The sequence below is a fragment of the Scophthalmus maximus genome, chromosome 11 (assembly GCF_022379125.1).
Source record: "Scophthalmus maximus strain ysfricsl-2021 chromosome 11, ASM2237912v1, whole genome shotgun sequence".
Lineage (NCBI taxonomy): Eukaryota > Metazoa > Chordata > Actinopteri > Pleuronectiformes > Scophthalmidae > Scophthalmus > Scophthalmus maximus.
Genome location: NC_061525.1, coordinates 6328117 through 6355769, shown reverse-complemented (window position 1 = coordinate 6355769; position 27653 = coordinate 6328117). Strand labels below are relative to the sequence as shown.

General features: G+C 46.7%; 1 protein-coding gene across 2 annotated transcripts in view; it reads right to left on the bottom strand.

Moving 5' to 3' along the window:
• caln1 (calneuron 1) overlaps nt 1-27450 on the bottom strand; it is a 58093-nt gene extending 30643 nt beyond the window's left edge. Inside the window, exons 1-2 of one of the 2 annotated variants that reach the window (XM_035622555.2) lie at nt 26899-27450; nt 7167-7288 (exon numbers count right to left, since the gene is read on the bottom strand). In XM_035622555.2, the coding sequence (XP_035478448.1) occupies nt 7167-7281 (115 nt within the window). In that variant the 5' untranslated portion in view covers nt 7282-7288; nt 26899-27450. Of the gene's footprint in view, nt 1-7166; nt 7289-25322; nt 25826-26898 lie in introns of those variants that run through there. The other variant, XM_035622554.2, reaches the window with a different exon arrangement.
• Between the last annotated feature and the right edge of the window lie 203 nt (nt 27451-27653).

The window sequence follows — 27653 nt, the reverse complement described above, 5'->3', positions numbered from 1 at the left end:
CTTGTGACCTTCAGCACGCAGGATTTTTCCTCCAATCGCCAATCACAGGTAGTCACTGTGTAGAATATCACCACTCAGTCAGAGATATCAAGAAATGTCACTTCTTTATGGTGTTGTTGAGTCATCACAGATGGAAACAGACATTTTATTTATCACTCATTTTTTTAAAACAAATCTGTTTTATCGACAAGGCAGAGTTGTAGGTTCCACTCAAAGTTCACTTTGTACCTTCATCACATTACGAATATCAGAGGCCATGAAGCCACAGAAGCTGGTATATCCCTTGGATAAAGAGTCAAGACCATCTTAATTATTCAGCACATTATAACAGGGCATGCACTCAACACTTTATGGTATTAAAAATCAGCATCGGGTTAAATGAAGGTTTCACTCACCACAAAATTTACTTTGAAGATGAAAAACAATACAATTATTTGACTCCGATTGTAGCATCTTTAATATTGTCAACCCGTTTCAAATGAGTCCTTGAAACCAGCAGTGATCTACAGTAGTGTTTTGTCTCCGTTTGTTTTATGGTGTTGATGCTGAAACTTAATTTTCACTAAACTTTGACGAGGATGCCTCACTTGTGCACAGTCGAGTCAGCAGCTGCGTTCAAGTCGGCAGCGAGAGAGGAGTCAGCAGGCCTCGCCGAGCTTTAATTAATGCATATTTCATAAGTGTGCCTGCGGACAGGATATGGTGAGCGGCGGGAGGAATGCGAGACTGACGGGCATCTGGTGCGGAGTGTCGCTCCTCTCAAGAACACTATGACTGCACTACTGACACGCATGAGCACACCGTCGGGCACTGAATAACCCGAGGCTGGAAATTGGAATAGATGGTTTCGCATTCGCCAAGAATTTGCTTGTAGTACTCTCTAGAGTACAGAAGACAACACAGGACTATACTGCAGAATTCAGGTACAAAGGACAGACAGGATGTGTCCATTTTACCTTGAGTGGAAATGTGTTGCTGTTGAGCTTTTTTTATGTTCTGTTTTTTCAGGGAACAGAAAAAGAAACTGTTCCACTGCGACAGCATCTTCTGTCCTGAACTAACAAATTCCCAAAGTGAACAAAAACCAGTCATTACGAAATGAGCCCATCAATCACCTTGTTATCTGCTACGCCGCCGCGATTCCGAACCAGTCAGCTGGCAAATGATTTGGAGCAAGGAAGAATAAACGGAGCGTAAATTATGAATGGCCTCATAAAAGTGAGGGCAGCATATTTGACCGTGTTAAGTGCCTGCAGCAGCTAATAGGAGGTCCCGGTCTCCGACCTGCATCAAAACATCATGTTACCGCTTCCGCACACAGCTGGTCCCCGAGCAAATAACGCTCCATCATCATTTGTAACAATGCGAAGCCTTGTTTTAGAGATAACGTTTTCCAGGATGCGCACACCGAAATGCTGACAAACACGCATCAGAGGCGTCCACATCCTTTGTTTTCCCTGCACTGAAATGAGTGGTTCATGAATAAATCCATCAGTGATTCAGGCCCATTTAAAAAAAAAAAAAATAGATTCCTGTTTCCTGAGTTGTCAGAACAGAACAACTACAACAGCAATTTCATGCACAAATGCTCCCATCCATCAAGACTCACGAGCGACTTTCCAACCCAGAATATGACATTTGCTGGCGCAACCTTTCTACCAGAGGGAAAAAGAAAAGGGAAAGAAATAACAGAAGACGTCACAGCAAACGCCAACACGCGTCCAAACAGAATCCAGAAGTGGTTGAGTTTGTTAATCTTGTATGTAAATCATGCCTCGTAGTGTTAATGAGGGCATGTGTTTACTGAGTGTGTGTCAGGGACTGCGTGTGTGTTTGTGTGTGTGTGTGTGTGTGTGTGCTTGAATGACTGGTGCCCGTTTGAATTATGTCATCTGCTCTCTCACGTTCTGCTCGACCTTTCAGACACGGCAGTGATGCTCGGCAGACGTGCAGAATGAAAGCGAAATGAGCAACAAAAGTACAAGGAGAAGAGAAAACCTGAAGACATCACTGCTGTCAGCGCTGTAAGCTGCAGCCAAATACATTTCCAGTATTGATTAATCTGACAGTTTATCCAACCAACAGTAAGAAATATATGCACATTTTCCATGAAATATGACCAAAAAAAGTGAGATGCTGGGCCCTGGAAAAAAAATGCTTGAATTTCATTTATTCACCATTAGTCAATTCTCAAACTAGTTTCTGATAAAGTCTCTGTTGAGACACTAATCAATTGATCAACTGATCGTTTCTTTTCTACATGTTTATGTCAAACCTGCAACCATGTGTCTTTGTCTGTTGGATTTTGGGGATGTATGCACACACAGAATGACGGAGGGATTTTGATCTCAGGTGGATTGTGCGTCAGATCTGGCAACAAATTGGTTGCATATTTGGCTCCTGGCATTGATGTTCTCAACAACTTTGAAACAGTGCCGGTGTCAGGACCCCGGACAGCTCCCCAGGCTCCCGCTAAGACAAGTTGACTGTTGCATGTGTGTGAATGTGACTGTGCTGCAGGCAGGCCCCCGGTACGCTCGGCATCTAGTTCTATTTCCACAACCAGTGGTGTCACCTCCAGTAACAATCCTGCAGGAAGCCAAGTGTCTCAGCCACTTGCTAAGTTTGGAGATGGATCCCAGGCACAAACACTGCCAAGCTGGAACAGCTGTTTATCTGCCCATGGAGTTGGAAACAAGCTGCCTAATGCTGGTGCCCGTCAGCCACCCTGGTTCCTCCCCCCTCTCTCCTTCAAGGAAAGCTCAACGCTGGTGGGCTGAACGGTCACAACCCTCCCCGCAGGCCTCCTGCGGTCTGGTGTGGCTCAACATGCTTAGTGAAAGAGGAGCCCGAGTGTCGATTAGGAGGGATTTCTTTCCCTAAATTAAATAAAACATCCAATTTAAGTTGTTGCCGTGAAGCTCGTCTCTCAGACTTGACCCTGGACTGCCACTGTGGACTCAGACTGGGCTCAGCATGTGGTGGAGTGTCGGGATGCTACTGGACTTTAAATATTACAGCGGCCAGTATAACCACTTACAACTATTCATCCCCGTGTAGTATAAATAAGGTTTATACAGTACACCATCTGGAGGTTACACTGGGTGAAATTGTGGCTGTACAACACATTTGGTGAAAATAGTGGAGTCATAAAACTCCCCTAAAAATGCAATCATGTCCTGCTGTTCCTAATGGTGAAATCATTTTAATGCCAGCTAATGGCTACTTGTGGAGGCCTGGGGTCATAAAAGATGTAGTTAACATTTGATCTGCATAAAACTGAAAGAGAACACATTTCCCTGAATGCACAAAAATACGGCCCGAGGTCACTGACCTCCACGCAGCTCTTAATCTCTTCATCAAAGCATATTTATAGGCGGAAGCTTTTGAGTGCATTCCATTCTATTCATCATCTTCACACGTCATGTGCAATTACAGTCTTTGGGAAAACAGCTCAGAGTTTGGGATATAATGGAGCGATTTCCCTCTGGGAGTATAAAGGTCATTCTTTATACCTGCAGTGTGTCCTTGCGCTGATCCCAGAGCAGTGCAGGGCTCCTCTCCCTCTCTCATTCCCTTTTTTATTCCTCGCCTGCATCCACGCTGTAACTCAATTTGCATAGATTTGTTAATGAATAAGGAAAAAAACTGTCCGCTCTTGAATTAATAATGAAGCTGCGAGATATGTACAAATTGCTCTCAGTGGGCACAGAGGGACACACTCGTGTCATGACGCAGGGACGGTGCATCTGTGGGCAGTGAGTATTTAGCATGGCATTAACCGCGCTGCACATTTAGAAGAATAAATGGCAGCTGTGAGGATAAAGACATGAGCAGGGGCCTTCATTATGAGTTTGGTTCATTACGTTCGGAGGGAATGACAGATGCTGTGGCTGAGTGTTAATGAAGACGCACTACATTAACTCCAATCGGCACTTGGATGTAAAACCTAAAACGAAATCCTCAAAGCCCGTCTTCATCTGAGTGACAGCAGAACTCCTGGTTCTGGTGTTTGACCGGACCACGGATCAGAGGCTCAGCTATAAAGGCCCAGGCCTGGCAGGAAGTGTGTTCATGTTCACACACACACACACACACACACACACACACACGTTGATGAAAAGGCTCCAAGATTGATGGAGCATCTTGCGAATGAATTAAGAACCAACCGAACATCATACAAATGATATTTATAGCTCCTGTACTGGTGTAAATATCAAACACAGCACATCTCAGCTCTATTGGAACTACATGAAAACACAGGGTCAAGAAAAAAGTAATGTGTATTTTTCATGGCTGCGAAAAATCTCACAAAAAAAAAAAAGAAGCAAACACCAGGTCCACAATTTAGCAAGTGGCGCTCACACTACAAAGTTGCCCTTGTTGATCCTATCGCTGCTGCGGAAACACTGCCTGCTGCAAATGAATACATACAGCCTCCGAATGACTGACTTATGTTGTCAAAGCATTATCCATAAAGTAAGAAAGACTTGAGACTCTTTAGAAATCCCTGCAGACAGCAGCCGCTTCTCCTGGGAGATAAAGACATCAACAGAAGCAGCTGACTGATGCCACACCACCAGCCCTGTGGCGGCTGGGCCCCCTGTCGCAGGCTTTTTAATGGCCCCTGGACAGATGCAGTGAATTCCCTCCTTGGATATTGTGAAGCCGAAGTGTTGAATGTGTGGGCGTTTGAAGCTGCACCGGGGAATAGGAATCGGCGGGAGACACAGACGTGTTGCTAATGATGGCTGAGGAAAGACGCCGGACAGGTAAGGCCGTCTCCCATGGTGTCTGATGAAAAAACCATGCAAGTCCATTTCAGATCAATCATCATTTTCCTGCACAAGTATCGCAAACATATTCGACACATAACTACCATCACTGTCTCACTAATCACCTCCACCTGACAACAGGGTTTAAGCATAAGCATGTTGTATATTGTTATTTTCAGAATAGGTCCGGCTACAATATTGCGAGACATAAAAAAAAAAAACTGTGGTGTTTTTGACTGTATATCCAAAGGTTATGAAAAGACATGCACAAATCTGTAAGGGACTGGATGGATGAGACATTAGACAGCCATTAAAGAACCAGGATATTCTGAGCCTCGGTGATGTCAAAAATCCACTGATAGAAAAGAAATACACACATTTTCATGAATTGTGTTTCTATAGTCGTTTGGTATGTTCATTTTGAGGAGAATGTTCCCAGCTTTTGGCGCTGAGCTACAGTACTGAGCCCAAGTTTAATTGTTTAAAGGTCAAATCTGCAGTACTGACAGCTAATCTGCGTTGTTTACTACCAATCCCTGCTTGTACAGTAGCTGTGCAACCACAATTACATTGATTACCTTTAAAGGATAATTGACATTGGGCGATTTTGTAGTGGGATCTAATGTTACCAGGAGCTCCCATTTGTATGATTTCTTAGTGGATTTATGGAAGCTTGTACTGGACATAATATCCCTGGAAAGAGAAATTGTATAGATCAGTATTTCTGGTTTGTAATCCATTTTGATTTCACTACTCAACATATCGCCTCTAGTACATACCAACAAAAAAAACGACAGCGCTGATGGGCCTTTTATCACAATGCACATTTTGACATGTCATGATTGGAAAAATAGAGGTGTAAAAAAAAAAAGAGGTAAAAAAAGAATGATGGCTGAATTCCATTTAGCTGCTTCAGAGTCTGGGTCCTTGTGTTGTGCCTGCTGCCTCACTGTCACATGTCTTACTGGGACACTTGAACTGAACAGAGAACACTGTGAAGGTAAAACCTGCGCTCCTCCTTCACTGACTTGTCAAAATGTCGTCTGTGAACAAAGGTCTATAAGCTACAGATTGTTTCACACTGTTTAGTTGACCTCGTGTGGACCCATTAGCCACAAGCCCTTTGTCATTCACCAAACAACTCGGAACAGGAATGACAAATTCATACATAGCTAATGTCTCCATGCATATTAAAGCTCCCGCCTGACGGAGAATCTGGCCATTACTGTGCATGGTGCAGCCAATTTCCCAGGCGGTAGCTTAATGTTGCATCAGTGGATTAATATTTTGGCGGTCCGGGGGAATGTACTGCTGACTCGGGCAGACTGTTATTGATCAGGTTTGTGTTGTACAGGCCCGGGTGATTACTCCCTGACAGGCTCCAAAACAAAAGGGTTCACAGCCGCAGCCTCTGCCACAGCACAGACGTGAATTCAGTCTGGAGGTTCACGGATGATCCAGGTTAGATAAGCCGCATAGAACATCTGTTGGCTCAGTTGCTGCTGGTTCTGTAGCATTGCCTCAATCCCGAGTGTCAAGTCATCTTCAATACAGCATGACGTTCATTTAGTAAAACAGACGATAAAGGACAACTTCGGGGCGCTGATACCATGTGATTGACAGCTAGTACAGTCCAATGGGTGCAGGTGTAGGTGGACGAGCTCCCAGTCAGGTCCACCCCCCCTGCTCCTCCAAATAGGGTTACTTCTGATTTCAAAAAAGCACGGTGGCACTGGTTTAAAATACTAAAATCAAGACTTCAAAAAGAAAGTTCACAAATCAATGGGTGACGTCACGGTGGGTTGCCACTTGGTCATGAGCCGATGTGCTAGTGGTCCTCCGGTACACCACATGGACAGTAGGCCTGATGAGTAACTAGAAATGTTCTCTGAAAAACAAGGTGCCACATGGGTTTGGGACTCACCGTGTATGACATCATTATTCCCAACATCCTCCATGATCCTCTAGTTTTCGTTTTCAGTCAAGCTGGAACGAAGCGTAACTGAACGTAAAGCTGCGATGAGCTTACAACAATTTGTATGCGGCACCATATTCCAGGAGTAAGTATCCGAGTCTTTTTTCACTGCAGAGCAGACGTTAATGTGAGCCGTTGAAAATCAATTCCCATAAAATTGGTAAAAAGAGACTAAAGGGGGCTGCATGATGCAATGCATCATCATGAAACTAATTCTTCAAATGTCGTTTTTTGGAGGGTTACAGTAACAACACACAGTTGATGTTGAAACATCGTCTGCTCATCTTCATCTGTAGTAAAATGCTGCTGGCGATTATGGAGGTGGAGAGGCGGGCACCAGCAGCCAAATCACTTTAAAGGGGCATTAAGAAAATAAAAGCAGGGCAGCAGCCAGACACTTAACTCCGGAGCCTTACCATGAAGCTCCTCCACAGAGATGCTGGCCAGCACATCGCTGTCACTGTCCGACAGCGAGCGGCTCAGGTAGTTCCCCTTGTAGAGCAGGCCCGCCGTCACATGGTGGAACGGCATCTTCTCCCTGAGAGACAGCACGAGGAAACAGTTAGACGTCAGCAACGGTGGGAGACTTTTTTCTCTCGGGTGTTTTGGACGATTAATTTTGAACACAAAGGGCCAATTAAAAGCTCCCCACATTAAACTTGTTTCTGAATAATGTGCATCACAGTATTTAATGGTCTTAGCAGCACCACCGTGCATAAAAACCTGTTTGACGCACAAACTGGCCACTTATCAAAAATAAAAGTTATGAGAATGACCCGTGAGGTGCAGGCATCCCTTTAAGCCTAGTAAAAAGCAACATAAAAATGTGAAACCATAATCAGCCGCAGGGAGCTGGTTTGCCCATTTGTGATATTGGTGGAGCTAAAACAAATCACCGTCCAAGGGGCACAGCATATACGAAATCTATAAATGAAGTAGAACTCATTCTCTAAATGGGAAGTCACACAGCGAGGGCGACTCGTATAGCTAGGAGTGAATGTAGTGGATGTGTGTGGGAATACTTGTGGGTGCGCGAGAGAGTTTGTGTGGATACTGTATGTGCAAATGTGTCTGAGACAATTCATTATTCAATAAATCGAAGCCCACGGGCACGGGAGTAAAATAAGAGCACATAGGACATAGACATTTGGACCACTACTTCCCTCTCTCTAATTAGGGCCCGAGCACGGAGGTGCGCGGACCTGGGGCATTGCATGCACCAGGGCCGCATGCACTGAAGTGCAAGGCCCTATTGTTTCCGCAAGGATTATTATTATTATTATTATTAGGGCCCGAGCACGGAGGTGCGCGGACCTGGGGCATTGCATGCACCAGGGCCGCATGCACTGAAGTGCAAGGCCCTATTGTTTCCGCAAGGATTATTATTATTATTATTAGGGCCCGAGCACGAGGTGCGCGGACCTGGGGCATTGCATGCACCAGGGCCGCATGCACCGAGGTGCAAGGCCCTATTGTTTCCGTAAGGATTATTATTATTATTATTATTATTATTCTTGTTCAGACGCGGTCGCTCATTTTGCACCCTGTTCCCATATGCGAAAACGGACGAAAATTGGCACACACGTTAAGAACTGCTCCCGCTACTCAGGCCCAGAGGCCCGGCACTGGGTGTGGCCCAGGGGCTCCACAGCGCCCCCTGGAAAAATCATCAGGTATAGGGAAAAAAATTTCGGTGTATCCTACATAAATGGAATTTGGGAGGCAGATACATCTTGTCGGGACTGACAAAAAACCTCTTGGCAAAATTTCCTATGACCAACAGGAAGTCGGCCATTTTGTGTCAAAATCCATATTTCACGTGCCATATTTTAATGAACTACTCCTACAAATTTCACATGAGCAACTTCAAATTTGTCGTGTGTCATCTAAAGACCCATGGGATGAAACGATATCAAAAGTTTGAGTGTACGTCAGAGCCCCCCGCTGTGACGGCGTGGCGAAAATGTGGCGAATTTCGATCCCTCGCCATGAAAACGGAAGTCGCTCGTAATCGAAGGTACAAGCTCCGATCGGACCCAAACTTCTCAGGCATGATAACAATCTTGCCCTGAACAGTTTACCATGTCAATATTGGACATAGGTCATAGCGCCACCTACTGGCAACAGGAAGTATAATGTTTTTACACTTTTACGTCCTCTGTCTTATAGGTTGACCACATCAACGTCAAATTTGGTCAGCTAAGTTGTAAGAAGTTGCTGACGTGGTACTATGAAATTTGTGACCATGTGTCAAACGCTGTCGCCATGGTGACGCCTTGTTCGCCATCAAATACGAATACATATTTGAGGCACTTATGATGCTTTGTGTCTCACGAAACTTGGCAGACATGTTCAGAGTGGCAAGACAATATGTCCAATATGTGTCTTTTGTCCAATTGTGTCAAAATGGCTCCATAGCGCCCCCTACAACACTTAAAAGTCAATTATCCCACCTTTAAATTTGACGTAGAAGAACCAAATTCGGTGGGCTCATGTACCTCCCGACGAACTACCAAAAAGCCTCTTGGAGCAATTGGCTCCGCCCAACCGGAAGTCCGCCATTTTGATTTTACCTTGGCGTGGACGGTGAACGGAAGGCGTCGTACTTTCGCGAACTCCTCCTAGGCGATTCATCGTATCCGTCTCAAACTTGGGTAACGCGTAGAGGAGGCCTTCCGGATCAAACGATATCAAAAGATTTAGTCCACATCGAAAGGCGTGGCCGCGGTGAAGCGTGATTCGCCACGAACAGGAAGTTGCTCCAAATCAAAGGTACATGGTCTAATCTGATCCAAACTTCTCAGGCATGATAACAGTCCCGCCCTAAACACATCTACATGTCAATATTGGACATAAGTCATAGCGCCACCTAATGGTGATAGGAAGTTTGAAATTATTCTTTTACGTCCTCTGCCTCGCAGGTTCACTGGAGCAACCTCAAATTTGGTCAGCTTAGTTGCGAGACGTGGTTGATATTGTACTGTGAAATTTTTGACCATGTGTCAAACGCTGTTGCCATGGTGACGCCCTGTTCGCCATCAAATACGGATACATGTTTGAGGCACTTGAGTTGATTTGTGTCTCACGAAACTTGGCAGGCATGTTCAGAGTGGCAAGCCAATATGTCCAATATGTGTCTTTTGTCCGATTGTGTAAAAATGGCTCCATAGCGCCCCCTACAACATTTCAAAGTCACGGCCCCCGCCTTTAAATTTGACGTAGATGAACGAAATTCGGTCGTCTAGTGTATCATCCACCGACCTACAAAAAAGCCTCTTGGAGCCACTAGCTCCGCCCAACCGGAAGTCAGCCATTTTGGATTTTATATGACTAAACATGGAAAATCAAAGGTGTTGTACTTTTACCACCTCCTCCTTGGCCGTTAATCGAATCCACCTCAAAATTGGGCGACGCGTAGATGAGATCTTCCTGATCAAACGACCTATAGGGTTTTATAGTCTACAACGAAAGGTGCGGGCGCAGCGGAGCGCGATTCGCCATGAAACGTGAGCTATTTTTTCACTGTGTCAGGGATGCTTCTACAGGCACGAAGCACAGCACACATATTACAAACATGGACAGGTTAGATCGGATATGAGTTTTGAGTTCGGCCGTTGCAAAGCAGCTCCTTAGCGCTCCTTACAATACAAAAAAACCAAGCCACCCGAGCGTATGAAATGTCACCAGCGAACGTATCTACAGGCCGAAGTCTGTCGGTGCCACGAACTGAACCCACCAGGAAGACGGCATTTTCAAAGTGAGGACACAGGGAATAGAAATCCGCACGTCCCGACCGGCCGTCGCGAGACTCGGCGGACGCGTGGAGAGCGGCGACCCGCTCGTCCCCGACGGCGAGAGTGCGAGGGCCCGATCATCGCTGCTTGCAGCTTTAATTATTATTATTATTATTCTTATTTTTCAGCATCGTTCGCTCACTTTTCAGGCACTTCCCATATGCGAAAACGAAGGAAATTTGGCACACACGTCAGAAATTGCTCCCGCTACTCAGACCCAGAGGCCTGGCACTGGGTGTGGCCATGGGGCTCCATAGCGCCCCCTTATGTAAGGGAGTCTTTTCGGGTGCAAATAGTGACAGCTCTGAATCGAAGGTGCTTGGTCTGATCTGTACGAAACTTTTTGGGTATGATAAGACGACCGCCCTCAACACATCTCCATCTTAATATTGGCCATAAGTCATAGCGCCACCTACTGGCAATTTAACGTGACAAATCCTACTTTTATTTCCTCTGCCTCGCAGATTCACCCGATCAACCTCAAACTTGCTCAGTACACTTATACATATTTGACAATGTCATATAAAAAAATCGGTGACGTTTCGTCGGAAGCCGTCCGCGCGGCTATTGAAAAACTACGAGCTAACGGCTAACAAAATTGGAATCATCATAACTCAACCATATTTGGACAAATCTTTACCAGATTCCTCATGAATGATAACTGTCCCACCCTGAACAGATTCCCATGTCAATATTGGACATAAGTCATAGCGCCACCTACTGGTAACAGGAAGTATGAAATTCTTCTTTTACATCCTGTGCCTTTCAGGATCATTGGATCCACTTCATATTTGGTCAGCTTAGGTGTGACACATGGCTGATGTTATACTGTGAAAATTTTTGAAACGACTCAAACGCTGTTGCCATGGTGACGCGTTGTTCGCCATAAAATCCGTTACATATTTGAGGCACTTATGATGCTTTGTTTCTCACGAAACTTGGCAGACATGTTCAGAGTGGCAAGGCGATATGTCCGATATGTGTCTTTTGTCCAATTGTGTCAAAATGGCTCCATAGCGCCCCCTACAAAACTTAAAAGTCAATTATCCCACCTTTAAATTTGACGTAGAAGAACCAAATTCGGTCGGCTAATGTACCTCCCGACGACCTACGAAAAAGCCTCTTGGAGCAATTAGCTCCGCCCAACCGGAAGTCCGCCATTTTGATTTTACCTTGGCGTAAGGGGCGAACGGAAGGCCTCGTACTTTCGCGAACTCCTCCTAGGCGGTTCATGGGATCCGCCTCAAACTTGGGCAACGCGTAGAGGAGGCCTTCCGGATCAAACGATATCAAAAGATTTTGTCTAAATCGAAAGGCGTGGCCGCGGTGAAGCGTGATTCGCCATGAACAGGAAGTTGCTCCAAATCAAAGGTACATGGTCTAATCTGATCCAAACTTCTCAGGCATGATAACAGTCCCGCCCTGAAAACATCTTCATGTCAATATTGGACATAAGTCATAGCGCCACCTAATGGTGATAGGAAGTTTGAAATTCTTCTTTTATGTCCTCTGCCTCGCAGGTTCACTGGAGAAACCTCAAATTTGGTCAGCTTAGTTGTGAGACATGGCTGATATGATACTTTGAAAATTTTGACCATGTGTCAAACGCTGTTGCCATGGTGACGCCCTGTTCGCCATCAAATACGTTACATATTTGAGGCACTTATGATAATTTGTTTGTCACGAAACTTGGCAGACATGTTCAGAGTGGCAAGACAATATGTCCGATATGTGTCTTTTGTCCAATTGTGTCAAAATGGCTCCATAGCGCCCCCTACAAAACTTAAAAGTCAATTATCGCACCTTTAAATTTGACGTAGAAGAACTAAATTCGGTCGGCTCATGTACCTCTCGACGACCTACCAAAAAGCCTCTTGGAGCAATTAGCTCCGCCCAACCGGAAGTCAGCCATTTCGGATTTTACCTTGGTGTAAGCAGTGAACGGAAGGTGACGTACTTTGACGAACTCCTCCTAGGCGGTTATTCGGATCCGCCTCAAACTTGGGCAACGCGTAGAGGAGGCCTTCCGGATCAAACGATATCAAAAGATTTACTCCACATCGAAAGGCGTGGCCGCGGTGAGGCGTGATTCACCATGAACAGGAAGTTGCTCCAAATCAAAGCTACATGGTCTAATCTGATCCAAACTTCTCAGGCGTGATAACAGTCCCACCCTAAACACATCTACATGTCAATATTGGACATAAGTCATAGCGCCACCTAATGGTGATAGGAAGTTTGAAATTCTTCTTTTACGTCCTCTGCCTCGCAGGTTCACTGGAGAAACCTAAAATTTGGTCAGCTTAGTTGTGAGACATGGCTGATATTGTACTGTGAAATTTTTGACCATATGTCAAACGCTGTTGCCATGGTGACGCCCTGTTCGCCATCAAATACGTTACATATTTGAGGCACTTATGATGCTTTGTTTCTCATGAAACTTGGCAGACATGTTCAGAGTGGCAAGACAATATGTCTGATATGTGTCTTTTGTCCAACTGTGTCAAAATGGCTCCATAGCGCCCCCTACAACATTTCAAAGTCAATTCTAACGCCTTTAAATTTGACTTAGAAGAACCAAATTCGGTCGGCTCATGTACCTCCCGACGACCTACCAAAAAGCCTCTTGGAGCAATTAGCTCCGCCCAACCGGAAGTCAGCCATTTTGGATTTTACCTTGGGGTAGGCAGTGAACGAAAGGCGACGCACTTTGACGAACTCCTCCTACGGGACACGGGTAAGGGAATTTTCCACTTCGTGGCTGAGAATGAATGGGCATTTTCCTGCCATTGGTCAAAGGTCGTCACAATGGACTTGCGTCCCTGTTAGGGTGTCATATGGCTGTGACTAAGATCACGAATTGGACGCAAAGTGTGCTGAAGCCACTGCGCCTGTCGGTGGCGCTATCACTCCTTTCTGGGCTGGGGGGGGGGGCCCCGGGTATTGCCGTTGGACACAGGGGCCCCTACCACTTCCCTAACTCGTACACCTGTCCAACTGATGGACCTTTTTGTCCACTTCATTCACTTTGTAAATTTTTGGGTGTCCGCTTCGTGGTACATTTGTCGACATTGCAGAACTTGTCATGGTAGTACAGTACGGTACAGTAAATATGTCCAATCGGAGGAATATTTGTCCACTCTGGGTAAATGGCCCCCTTTTGCCCAAAACTCGCTTGCCGACTCTGGGGCGGGGTACCAGGGGCCCCCGGGGCCCCCGGGGGCCAAAAGTCCAATTAGCCCAGAACTCACTTGCCGACATCGGGGGGGAGAGGCCTGAGGGGGGCCCGGGAGTACCAGGGGCCCCCGGGGGCCAAAAGTCCAATTAGCCCAGAACTCACTTGCCGACATCGGGGGGAGAGGCCTGAGGGGGGCCCGGGAGTACCAGGGGCCCCCGGGGGCCAAAAGTCCAATTAGCCCAGAACTCACTTGCCGACATCGGGGGGAGAGGCCTGAGGGGGGCCCGGGAGTACCAGGGGCCCCCGGGGGCCAAAAGTCCAATTATCCCAGAACTCACTTGCCGACACCGGGGGCTTTGGCACAAGGGGCCCCCGGGGGCCCCCGGGGTAGGTTGCACTTCCACCGAGTGGACATGTTCCCCCCACTGAGGAGGACTGTGCTGGCCGGGTGGAAGAGACCACCTTGCCTTTGTCCAGTTGGAATACCCTGACCTCAGCTCTAAGGTATTTTGAAGTGTACGTACACTTCGCCGCCTATTTTTAGGACCCCCGGGGAGCCGGGCAAGGGGGGGTTGGGGACGTCCACTCCGCGACATGGGCCGCTTCTTGCCACTGGACGGTTTCCGGAGCCCGCTTCCCTATGGTGGGGAAGAGAAATCGTCGCGTCCCGACCGGCCGTCGCGAGACCCGGCGGACGCGTGGAGAGCGGCTGCCGGCGCGTCCCCGACGGCAAGAGTGCGAGGGCCCGATCATCGCTGCTCGCAGCTTTAATTATTATTATTATTCTTATTTTTCAGCATCGTTCGCTCACTTTTCAGGCACTTCCCATATGCGAAAACGAAGGAAATTTGGCACACACGTCAGAAATTGCTCCCGCTACTCAGACCCAGAGGCCTGGCACTGGGTGTGGCCATGGGGCTCCATAGCGCCCCCTTATGTAAGGGAGTCTTTTCGGGTGCAAATAGTGACAGCTCTGAATCGAAGGTGCTTGGTCTGATCTGTACGAAACTTTTTGGGTATGATAAGACGACCGCCCTCAACACATCTCCATCTTAATATTGGCCATAAGTCATAGCGCCACCTACTGGCAATTTAACGTGACAAATCCTACTTTTATTTCCTCTGCCTCGCAGATTCACCCGATCAACCTCAAACTTGCTCAGTACACTTATACATATTTGACAATGTCATATAAAAAAATCGGTGACGTTTCGTCGGAAGCCGTCCGCGCGGCTATTGAAAAACTACGAGCTAACGGCTAACAAAATTGGAATCATCATAACTCAACCATATTTGGACAAATCTTTACCAGATTCCTCATGAATGGTAACTGTCCCACCCTGAACAGATTCCCATGTCAATATTGGACATAAGTCATAGCGCCACCTACTGGTAACAGGAAGTATGAAATTCTTCTTTTACATCCTGTGCCTTTCAGGATCATTGGATCCACTTCATATTTGGTCAGCTTAGGTGTGACACATGGCTGATGTTATACTGTGAAAATTTTTGAAACGACTCAAACGCTGTTGCCATGGTGACGCGTTGTTCGCCATAAAATCCGTTACATATTTGAGGCACTTATGATGCTTTGTTTCTCACGAAACTTGGCAGACATGTTCAGAGTGGCAAGGCGATATGTCCGATATGTGTCTTTTGTCCAATTGTGTCAAAATGGCTCCATAGCGCCCCCTACAAAACTTAAAAGTCAATTATCCCACCTTTAAATTTGACGTAGAAGAACCAAATTCGGTGGGCTAATGTACCTCCCGACGACCTACGAAAAAGCCTCTTGGAGCAATTAGCTCCGCCCAACCGGAAGTCCGCCATTTTGATTTTACCTTGGCGTAAGGGGCGAACGGAAGGCCTCGTACTTTCGCGAACTCCTCCTAGGCGGTTCATGGGATCCGCCTCAAACTTGGGCAACGCGTAGAGGAGGCCTTCCGGATCAAACGATATCAAAAGATTTTGTCTAAATCGAAAGGCGTGGCCGTGGTGAAGCGCGATTCGCCATGAACAGGAAGTTGCTTCAAATCAAAGGTACATGGTCTTATCTGATCCAAACTTCTCAGGCATGATAACAGTCCCACCCTCAACACATCTACATGTCATAATTGAACACAAGTCATAGCGCCACCTAATGGTGATAGGAAGTTTGAAATTCTTCTTTTATGTCCTCTGCCTCGCAGGTTCACTGGAGCAACCTCAAATTTGGTCAGCTTAGTTGTGAGACATGGCTGATATGATACTTTGAAAATGTTGACCATGTGTCAAACGCTGTTGCCATGGTGACGCCCTGTTCGCCATCAAATACGTTACATATTTGAGGCACTTATGATAATTTGTTTGTCACGAAACTTGGCAGACATGTTCAGAGTGGCAAGACAATATGTCCGATATGTGTCTTTTGTCCAATTGTGTCAAAATGGCTCCATAGCGCCCCCTACAAAACTTAAAAGTCAATTATCGCACCTTTAAATTTGACGTAGAAGAACTAAATTCGGTCGGCTCATGTACCTCTCGACGACCTACCAAAAAGCCTCTTGGAGCAATTAGCTCCGCCCAACCGGAAGTCAGCCATTTCGGATTTTACCTTGGTGTAAGCAGTGAACGGAAGGTGACGTACTTTGACGAACTCCTCCTAGGCGGTTATTCGGATCCGCCTCAAACTTGGGCAACGCGTAGAGGAGGCCTTCCGGATCAAACGATATCAAAAGATTTACTCCACATCGAAAGGCGTGGCCGCGGTGAGGCGTGATTCACCATGAACAGGAAGTTGCTCCAAATCAAAGCTACATGGTCTAATCTGATCCAAACTTCTCAGGCGTGATAACAGTCCCACCCTAAACACATCTACATGTCAATATTGGACATAAGTCATAGCGCCACCTAATGGTGATAGGAAGTTTGAAATTCTTCTTTTACGTCCTCTGCCTCGCAGGTTCACTGGAGAAACCTCAAATTTGGTCAGCTTAGTTGTGAGACATGGCTGATATTGTACTGTGAAATTTTTGACCATATGTCAAACGCTGTTGCCATGGTGACGCCCTGTTCGCCATCAAATACGTTACATATTTGAGGCACTTATGATGCTTTGTTTCTCATGAAACTTGGCAGACATGTTCAGAGTGGCAAGACAATATGTCTGATATGTGTCTTTTGTCCAACTGTGTCAAAATGGCTCCATAGCGCCCCCTACAACATTTCAAAGTCAATTCTAACGCCTTTAAATTTGACTTAGAAGAACCAAATTCGGTCGGCTCATGTACCTCCCGACGACCTACCAAAAAGCCTCTTGGAGCAATTAGCTCCGCCCAACCGGAAGTCAGCCATTTTGGATTTTACCTTGGGGTAGGCAGTGAACGAAAGGCGACGCACTTTGACGAACTCCTCCTACGGGACACGGGTAAGGGAATTTTCCACTTCGTGGCTGAGAATGAATGGGCATTTTCCTGCCATTGGTCAAAGGTCGTCACAATGGACTTGCGTCCCTGTTAGGGTGTCATATGGCTGTGACTAAGATCACGAATTGGACGCAAAGTGTGCTGAAGCCACTGCGCCTGTCGGTGGCGCTATCACTCCTTTCTGGGCTGGGGGGGGGGGGCCCCGGGTATTGCCGTTGGACACAGGGGCCCCTACCACTTCCCTAACTCGTACACCTGTCCAACTGATGGACCTTTTTGTCCACTTCATTCACTTTGTAAATTTTTGGGTGTCCGCTTCGTGGTACATTTGTCGACATTGCAGAACTTGTCATGGTAGTACAGTACGGTACAGTAAATATGTCCAATCGGTGGAATATTTGTCCACTCTGGGTAAATGGCCCCCTTTTGCCCAAAACTCGCTTGCCGACTCTGGGGCGGGGTACCAGGGGCCCCCGGGGCCCCCGGGGGCCAAAAGTCCAATTAGCCCAGAACTCACTTGCCGACATCGGGGGGGAGAGGCCTGAGGGGGGCCCGGGAGTACCAGGGGCCCCCGGGGGCCAAAAGTCCAATTAGCCCAGAACTCACTTGCCGACATCGGGGGGAGAGGCCTGAGGGGGGCCCGGGAGTACCAGGGGCCCCCGGGGGCCAAAAGTCCAATTAGCCCAGGACTCACTTGCCGACATCGGGGGGAGAGGCCTGAGGGGGGCCCGGGAGTACCAGGGGCCCCCGGGGGCCAAAAGTCCAATTATCCCAGAACTCACTTGCCGACACCGGGGGCTTTGGCACAAGGGGCCCCCGGGGGCCCCCGGGGTAGGTTGCACTTCCACCGAGTGGACATGTTCCCCCCACTGAGGAGGACTGTGCTGGCCGGGTGGAAGAGACCACCTTGCCTTTGTCCAGTTGGAATACCCTGACCTCAGCTCTAAGGTATTTTGAAGTGTACGTACACTTCGCCGCCTATTTTTAGGACCCCCGGGGAGCCGGGCAAGGGGGGGTTGGGGACGTCCACTCCGCGACATGGGCCGCTTCTTGCCACTGGACGGTTTCCGGAGCCCGCTTCCCTATGGTGGGGAAGAGAAATCGTCGCGTCCCGACCGGCCGTCGCGAGACCCGGCGGACGCGTGGAGAGCGGCTGCCGGCGCGTCCCCGACGGCAAGAGTGCGAGGGCCCGATCATCGCTGCTCGCAGCTTTAATTGGATTTGGTCTCGATGAGCACTTTGAGGAGACAAAGGAGAAATTCAAAATGGGCCGAGATATTACTGAGAGCTCTGAAGCAGCGGCCTCATCAGTGTAATTGTCTCTTGCCTCAGTTGATCTTCACGTCATATTCCTGCGGAGTTGAGTAAGCCCCAACATGACAGCAGCTTTGATAAGGAAGATCCTTTAACACACATTCAAACATATAAACCAGCTCCTTGGGAAGCTAGACGACAAGCCAATGTGAGAAAGTGATTCAAAAAAATGACTGGATCTGTGCCAAAATTGACTTCGAACAAGTTTGGTATTAATTCGTTTATTAGTTTTTGAGGAATCCTGCAGACAAATAAACCAACCTACAAACAAATGGACAGGGGTGAAAACTTAGTAACAGTACAAACGCTCACAGGTAATCAAAGCCATCCGCCATGTTGTTACTACCGTTTCATTCTGCATTGTGAAACGGCCTCCGTTACAGTGGAATCCTTGAAACCAATGGTTCTGTTCACCGTCCCCTCAACTTGTGAATCTTTGAATGGAAGTAAGCTATGCACAAGTTTGTAGCATCGTTCTCACACAAAAACTGTTGCAATAAAAGAAAAGAGAAATAGCACATAAACACTTTGAAACCTCTTCAATGGACAATTTAGCCACTTGCAAAGTAGCACATTTTTTACATTCAAACCTGCAGACCTGCTAATTGATCATTGATTTTTCAGATATAGGTGTTAAAGAGTCATTTATATTGATAATGCTTATTACCAATATAAAAAGCTTTATTAAAAGATTAATTAACTAATTACTTAACTTTATTTGTCCAGCTGCTGCCAGAGCTAATGCTTCACTGACTGGACCTGCCATCCGCCGCCTCACCAATTGAAAGCTGGCCCCTGCATCCGTCTTGTATCTCAGTTTAATAAGCATGCATATCAAGACGTCTGAGACTATGCCCAGAGCGTAACGCCGGGATTCTTCACTTCCTAATTCATCAATTATTCCGTCATCTCTCAGCTGTCAATGTGAACATTACAAACATTCCTTTTTTGTGTATTACCGTTAAGAGGCAATCCATACGTTGTCAGCCTTTGACGCAGGTGTCTAACTATCCTCGGTTTAAGTTTGCTGCAGCCAACATGAGGAAACATTGATCAGATTGATTTACTACGCAGGGACTGAATTTACATACATTTCATTCCAGGGCATTCTCCGAGAGCAGACTCTGCAGTCACTGCTGAATAAATGAAGGACTTGTTTGGGAAACGTGAACGGTTTTGAAAACGCAGCGCATGCAGAAATGTTATGCAGCTCCAACTTTTGGCTTAACGATGGCAAAAGTCAGCACCGAGTGCGAGTGTGTGTGCATGATTTATGTGTCGTGTGTGTGCTCTATGTGCATGGAAGTGGCAGTTATGTTATGGCTTCCGTTGTGAGCTCTCTCACACTGGTGCGTGACCTGTTAATCTGGCTAATGTGCCTTTTAGCTCATGCGCTCCATGAAACATGATGCATCATTAGAGTTTTAACACCTCATGCAATTATTGTATTGATAATGGTGCTGAGAAAATGAATTGATACGCCAGTCATGTAAGTAAGCCGAGTATCCCACAAGGCCCGAGAAGTTACATCTCATGTACGTGAGATGTTCTGTGATGGACAATGTGATGACAGTTTTCTCAACTCTTGTTTCATAGCGGTAGAATAAATGTCAAAACTCAATCAATCATCAAGTTATCGATGAGGCTGCTTTGACCTCTTCTATTCCTTGATTAAGGCGGAACCCCGAGGGTGACAGGGTCTTCACTGTTAGGACCCCCACCCAGAATAGTTTTTATCTGTTACTTTTATGCTTCTCGTGTCCGTTTCTTATTCCATTACTGTTAACCAACTACTGTACATACTCATACAACTGAATGACGTATTATCTTTTTTGTTGTCGTTATTTATTCTTATTGTTTGATCGTTTTCTTTATTTGTCCTGCTTTGTGAAGCACTGTGTAACAGTTTTTTCGGAAAATCGCTTAAACAGAGTAACTATGACTCATTATACGAATAAATTTGAAACTTTTCCGGTTTTATTTGTTTAAACCTGTTGTAATTCGAAAAAAAAATTGGGAGGGGGTTTTGGATACTCAGGTGCACAGTGTGGACATGATGAACTGATACTTATTTCTATCACTTCGCTGATACACTCATACCAACATTGTTGGCGACCATCACCACAGCCTCCTCCTCATAGCACTCATGGCCCAGTTGATGTCACTCATATCTGATGCTCATGTATCGTCATCAAAGAGCAAAGCATTTTACCACAAAATCCAACAATAAAAGCTTTTGCAGCTTTGGAGCCTTGACAGCCACATACACCAATTAAATGACTTGACACATTTGTGCTTGTCCAATAACTCTAAAAGAGCGAGTGAACCAAGGAGTATGAAATCTGACCCCGCTGGCAGACAAACAGATGTAGACGTGTCTTAGCATACGGAGAGGGCATTGCACATTAACAGGAGATTGACATTTTACTGCATTATGTTACTGTTGAATCTCAAGGACAAAATGTTTCTCAATACAGAAGACGAGGTGTGATGTAATGTGCTAAAACGGCGAGACGCCGTAATCGTGAACGTTCCAAGTCCACAGGGTTGCTCACAAAATTCTTGGAATCATAATGTTTTTTTCTTCACAGTTAAGACTAGATTCTGGTAAAGGTGAAAGTTATTCACAGAACATCTCAACCATTGAGAGAGCTCCATGGTGGTAATCACAGGACGGCGACGTTTAAGAGGAGTTTCTCAGGCAGGGGAGGAAATGGCGTTATTAAGTTGCCCTTATGCGTGGAGCATCTCGTATGAGTGCTGCAGTCTGCCCTCTCGCTTTTAGACTGCGACGCATGCACTGGTGCTGCACAACCAGAGAGACTGAGGCGCCGACCTGCTGCGCTGTAACCTCCCACTCCTGCCCCCTCGGCCTGCGCTGGAACACCGGGGCTCCGTTTTCCGCTCGTCGACTAATTGAGCTCCTAGCAAACACTGGACGTCCATCCAGTTGGGTCTTCTGGCTCTTTGACTTGCTTCCTTCGCCGTTTGCTTGTTCACTGGTTTATGTGCCAGAATTACATGCTAGATTAGATACTAAAGTAACCAGATTGAAAAGGCTACTCTGCAAACATTTCAAACATATGCTACTTTTGAAACATGGCTCACGTCTTCAACATGTAAAGTGCAGAAAATAGGCTCTTCATAACTACACCGTTTGTGAATAACCGCCGATGATAATCCAGCCCGGAGGAGGACAGTGTGGAACAGAGCTGTTCACGGCCTTCGGCATCATTACACTTGATTAAATTGATCAAGGTCTCTGCTGAGACCCCGAGGAGCAGGACAGCGTACAGTAATCACTGTACTGATCACCACAGCCAAGACCACAGTCCATTTCTCTCTGCTTTATTCCTCTCATCGCATGCAGGCAGCTCTCCCCTGCGTGCAGACATACAATATATCAGTTCAAAAGAGAAAGAGGCGAGGATTCTCAGATTTAATGCTCAGATTGAGCGGCTGATAAAAGTGAGACATAAAAATGACTTGGAGATAAAATCGTTTGGATTGCACCTCAGTGTTTTGCTGAGCAGCAGAAAAGTCCTTAAATCTCCAACTCTTTACCAATACACAGATACTTTATTCCTTATTCCTCTTTCACCTACACACTCCGTTAATTAGTTGATCAATGGATTAACTGATGTATAAAGCTTATTTCTGAATGTGAAAACATGATCTCAGGGTTTAATCAGAAGTTAAAGTGCACATCCACACTGATCAATCCTTAAACAATAATTTACCTTTAAAAGAGATGGGATGGAAAGTATGGGGGGGGAAACGAGCTGCGGGATTTAGACAATAACAACTAAAGGACATGGACAATCACACATGAACGTGACGGTAAAAGCAGAGGAAACCTGCCCTTGCTTTTATGGGATAGTAACTCAAATGTTACATCACACTTGAGGACATTCGCCGGTGCTGTTATCCAAATTGTCTTTCAGTGAGTGACGGAGTCGGGAGTCGCCGTTTGGCTTAAGAACATGTCGAACACACGAGACACACTGTTGATGGCTGCACTAGCCGTGATTGGACCTGTGGCATTCAATCTCTTCCACTTGGTATCATTTCTTAGAGCCGAGTTACTGGAAGTGATGCTTAAGTTTGACGGCTGAGAAAAAAGGTGGCCGCAGATGAAGGTCAGATGTCTGCAAATTTGATCTCAGCGGTAACACTGTACACCGAGCGTGAAGAAAACAAACATGTGATCAAATTCTTCTTTCAATTTTCCTGCCTTTCGCATTTTCTAACCCGATCCGCCTGAGTGACAGTAGCAGACAGTAGAGCCACGCTGCAGAGAATCAAGCAAGAAAAGGTTCAACACATTATCAACCACAGTTAGGGAAAACTGCATCTTTAACCTGAACAAAACCTTTTAGATAGTTTGATACGTTTCAACATCTGAATGCAGAAGCTCATCTTTCTTTCTTTTGATGGATTGCAGCGATTAAAAGTCCCGAACATGTTGCACGCAGAAGGATGGCTGCACACACCACTGGATTTAATGATGATGATGATCGGTCCGAAAGACAAAATGGGGGACATTGAGAACAAAAAACATTTACAGCACAAACTCATGTTATCTTTCAAAATGCATTTTTTCCCGTCAGCCGCAATAAAACTAGTTTGAGGCAGCCTGATCGTTGACAAACTATAACTGCATCATTATAGTCCTTTTAAGTCTTTGCAGTGTTGTGAAGACTGGGTCACAGCAGAGCTGAACCCAATTACAGCCGAGACATAAATAAAACCACCTCCGCCAAACTCGTGTGCATGGGGAAAGCACTGCGCGTGCTGACACTTCAAGGTTAAGACGAAGATGACATGACTAATCAAAACACTCCGACCCTGAAGGAAGAAGCAGCAATTACGCTGCTGCCATTAAAATGCTGCGTGTCCTTGGATAACTGGCGGGAAGGGATGATGAACTCACTCCTCTCTGCAAGCGTGTGTCCAGCAACTGGACATCGTAGATTTGTGTCGCACCGTGACATGTCACACGGAGGTGTTGTTATTAGATCGGGACACTGATGTGTACGGAGGAATCAATTCTAAATGTATCTGTTGCACATCAATAGCTCAGACGATCCAAAATAACCATCTTCAAACTCAACGTTTCTCAAAATGCCCCCCAAAACAATATTCACAACTAGGAACACGCTAAGAGCGCATTACTCCACCAAGGCCCAACAATCCTATAAAAAAATGAAGTGGTGTCATAACTGAAAGGATTTATTTGTCATAAAACAGAGAAAGTCAGAGAAAGTGAAAAAAAACCAACAACCTGGATCTGCCCATTTCTCCGAAATTTAATAGACCCCATCCCTCCACCACGTTCGGCGGTAATCGATTTAGTAGTTTTTGCATAATCCTGCAAACAAATAAATCAACCAGCAAACAAACTCACCTCCTTGGTAATGATGCAAAACAGGGGAAAAGCAGTTCAATCTTACATATGACAGGAGTGAAACCTCAAAGAAATTGTTGCTTTGATTTGATAAAACCGTTAATCTAGAATTCAAAAAAAGTCTTGTCTGTAAAATCTATGAATTTAAGCACTGATAAATTGTCTTGGCGTGTTTCAAGGTGGCATTCATGACACTGTCTGTTATTGCTCCAGAAAAAAACAAGAACAATATCTCCTCAAGACCCATTTTTCCACACGATATGACAAATTGTCGAGTCTTTGAGGAGAGCGCAGCCCGATGAAAAGAGCTCAGCTTTCCTCAAAGCTTTCTGCGTGACAAGGAGGCCAGATGGCAATTTCTCACATCAGACCCTGCGGCGCAACAGCCAATCGCAATGGGCCGATAGAGGGGGACACCAGCAGAACATTGTGTACCGGCACCAGACGCTCCGGCCACAAAATCCACTTTGCAAAGAGGACCATGACACGGTGACAAAAATGTACCCCGGGAAAAGAAAGCCAGTCCTGCTTTCAACACATCAAGTCATCAGGAGTTCCTCTTTCAAGACGAGGCCATTTCCTCTCCTTCCATCGCACGGGGCCAGATAACACCTCCGGCACTGCTCTGCGCTGCGCTGGTGGAAATTTAAATTTCCGATCACATCCATATCAGACATTACAGAAAAAAGAACATCTGCCGTGACGTCACAGATGGAGGCGTGGTCACATTAACAAGTTAATTCAAAAGTTTCCAGCCGAAGAGATAGAGGCAGCGGCAAGCTTTCAACACGGTGGGACCAGTTTCATTCATCATCATTGCCAGAGGATATTTTTTTAAAAAAGGAAAGGAAATGACGGCACAGCCCGGAAGAGGCATTCTGTACAATCTGCGAACTTTGGATCAAGTCAGAAGTGAGGTATTCTGGTCACACTTCAGTTTTATTGCCAACCTCTGACAAGCGATGACTCCAACCGCTCATTTGAATCCGTGTAGACACAAGGAACCTTTGACAGCACTGTACACTGCGGCAGCAAAACGCACAAATAAGATGCCAAAAAGCACGAGTACAGAGCGCGGGTCGTCTAGAAAGTCATCAACAAGATGCATGACTTCACAACTGCGTTGGATGACCCACTTCTATCTGTTCCTGACAGCAAATGTGTGCGTGTCAAAATCTGTCCCGCTAATGTGAATAATGAGGTGAAAAATATTACTGTGGATCATTGTGACACGCCTGGTTACAGGTTAAATGCCTCTTCAGGGCTGTGAACCAGAGGCACACAGGTGCTTGGGAACGCAGTCAGATGGGTGCAGAGGCAGTTCATCAAACCATCACCGCTGAACAGGAGACAAACTGAGAGAAGGGACGGGAGCGTCCCATAGAAGTGCTTCCTCTCCCAACACATTACCTGCTGCTCTCCGCAGCAACAGAGCCTCTCCCTTTCCCCCCGGTCTCTCCCATGCTGAGTCTTACCCACACTGGTCGCTGTGATTGTACTCGGCGGGATACTGCAGCACAACAGGCTCCCTGACCGGACTCTCCATCACGTCGTCCGTCCCGTCCCTCAGGTACGGGTTCCCCGGCAAGTCCCCGTTTACCTCCGAGTGTGTCCCCGGCGGTGGCGGCGCGCCGGAGGGCTCCGCCGTCTGAGGATCGGGCTCTGTGACCTCCTCCTCCATCACACTCTCAGATGCAGCGGTGCCTCCAGCAGCAGCAGCAGCAGCAGCAGACTGCCTGTCCACAAACCACTGAGACGGGCTGCCTCCACAGTTTGGGCTTGTCCCAGAGCAGCAGCATCGGTTCCCAGAAATCCCTTGTTTAATATTGGAGCGGTGAGAGCAGCAGGTACGACGGCTCCTCTCACGCTCCACTCCTCGGCTCCTCAGTCACTCCCTCCGTCCGTCCGTCCCTCCCTCCCTCTCCCTCTCTCTCTCTCTCTCTCCCTCTTTACTGTCTCACTCCCTCTCCAGTGCAAACATTCCTCCACATGGGGAGACAGAGTGGAGGGGCTCATTAGTGAGTCCCAGTGACAGACTCAGCCCTGCCTGCAACTGTGCTCACAGAATACACAGGGAGAGGGTGGAGAGAGAGAGAGAGAGAGAGAGAGAGAGAGAAAGAGAGAGAGAGAGAGAGAGAGAGGAGGCAGTGGAGACAGAACGAGAAAAAGAGAGACAGGGTGACAGACAGTCCTGCCAAAGAAAACGGACAGAGAGGAAGCAGGAAGCCAGAATGAAAGATAAGGTGAAAGAACAAGAAAGATTGTGAGTGTGTGAAGCAACACACACACACACACACTTTGAATCCCAGAGGATTACGCTGACAGTGCGCTCTGCAGGTCAACACGGGGATGCTCCAATGGAAGCGACACATCTCCGGGAGAGCGCGCCGCAGGCTGCGCGCCGGCGTGCGCCACCATGTGGAGCAAGAGCGCGCGTTGGACGATGGGAAACTTTAAAGGATTGGATGGGGTGGTGGTGCACAGTGAGAGCTCTGCTGAGCCATGTCACACCACCAGGACTTCACGTCGCCCACATACGCGCACACATCCCGCGAGCTGCGGCTCGTCGTCGGCGTGAAGGAAAACCTGTCACCATGAAACCATCATCACCAACTGACGTTAATGTACATTCTAATTATATATGTATATATATATATATGTATTCTCAGACCTTTCCTTGTCTTATGATTTACTGATGTGAACAAACAAGCTTATACTCGTGTCAAGAGTCAATAATTACTTTTAGAAACAACCTTTATGTAGAGACGTTACTGGATCTTCTTACTGCGGTCCTATTACGCATAAAGTTAAAGTGAAATATGAATTCTCACACACTCCCCGCAACATTCACCCACCTGTCGCCGAGACACAGAAAACAAAGAAAAACCGCAGCAGTCAGATAATATTTTTTGGGGGGGGATGGGGGGGGGGGGAGACACCTGCAGCTCCTGACCGGTCCGAACAACAGGTGAGGGATTTAATACGGACAGAAAAAGAAAAACATGAAAAAAAGATGCAGCACATTCATTTCATTGTCCCACCCCATCGTACCTGTGAGCTTGTTGCGCGTCTGCAGGTGATCAGTCAGATCCGTTAATCGATCGATCCAGTTCAGGGACTCGGGCTTGGACTCCTCGATCAGCCTGGTGGATCGACCCGGGTCCTCGGGTGCCGTGGGAGAGTTATTCCTTTATTGTGGCAGAGCAGAGGACTGGTTTCCTCCCATCGTGAAACAGATGAGTGGTCCCTGGTTGTCCAACAGCAGCCGCGCAGCGCGCGTTTAGTCAAGTTGCACTTTGAGCCAAACTCTCATCATTTTCATTTTTTATTTTTTTTTATATATCTCCTTGTCGTTTGACGGTGTATCCGGTTCCAATCGCGAACAGGGAGGTCTGGTCAGAAAGATGCTTTTGCACAGCTCCGTCGACTCAAAGTACAAATCCATAGAATCACGATCCAAACACACACATACACACACACACACACACACACGTGTGGCGCGTCGGAGAGGTTGATGAGCGCAGCGGCTGCCGGAGGAGACGCTCCGACACAGATCAACACGCAATCGAGACGGAGAGCTGCGATTGGCTGCTTCGGCACCGGCTCGCCTCGAATCGGTTTGCTGCGTCCTCTTCATCCGGAGGAAGTAGAAGCACCTGCACCGTTTAGCAGCATGTGACCTGGAGACACTTGTTCCACGCCTGAGATATCAAACAAGATCGGGTTTTCCCGGTGATGACTTTTAAAATAATGAATTTGGCCCCCACAATGACAATACATCATTGTTGTTATTATTTCAATGATAA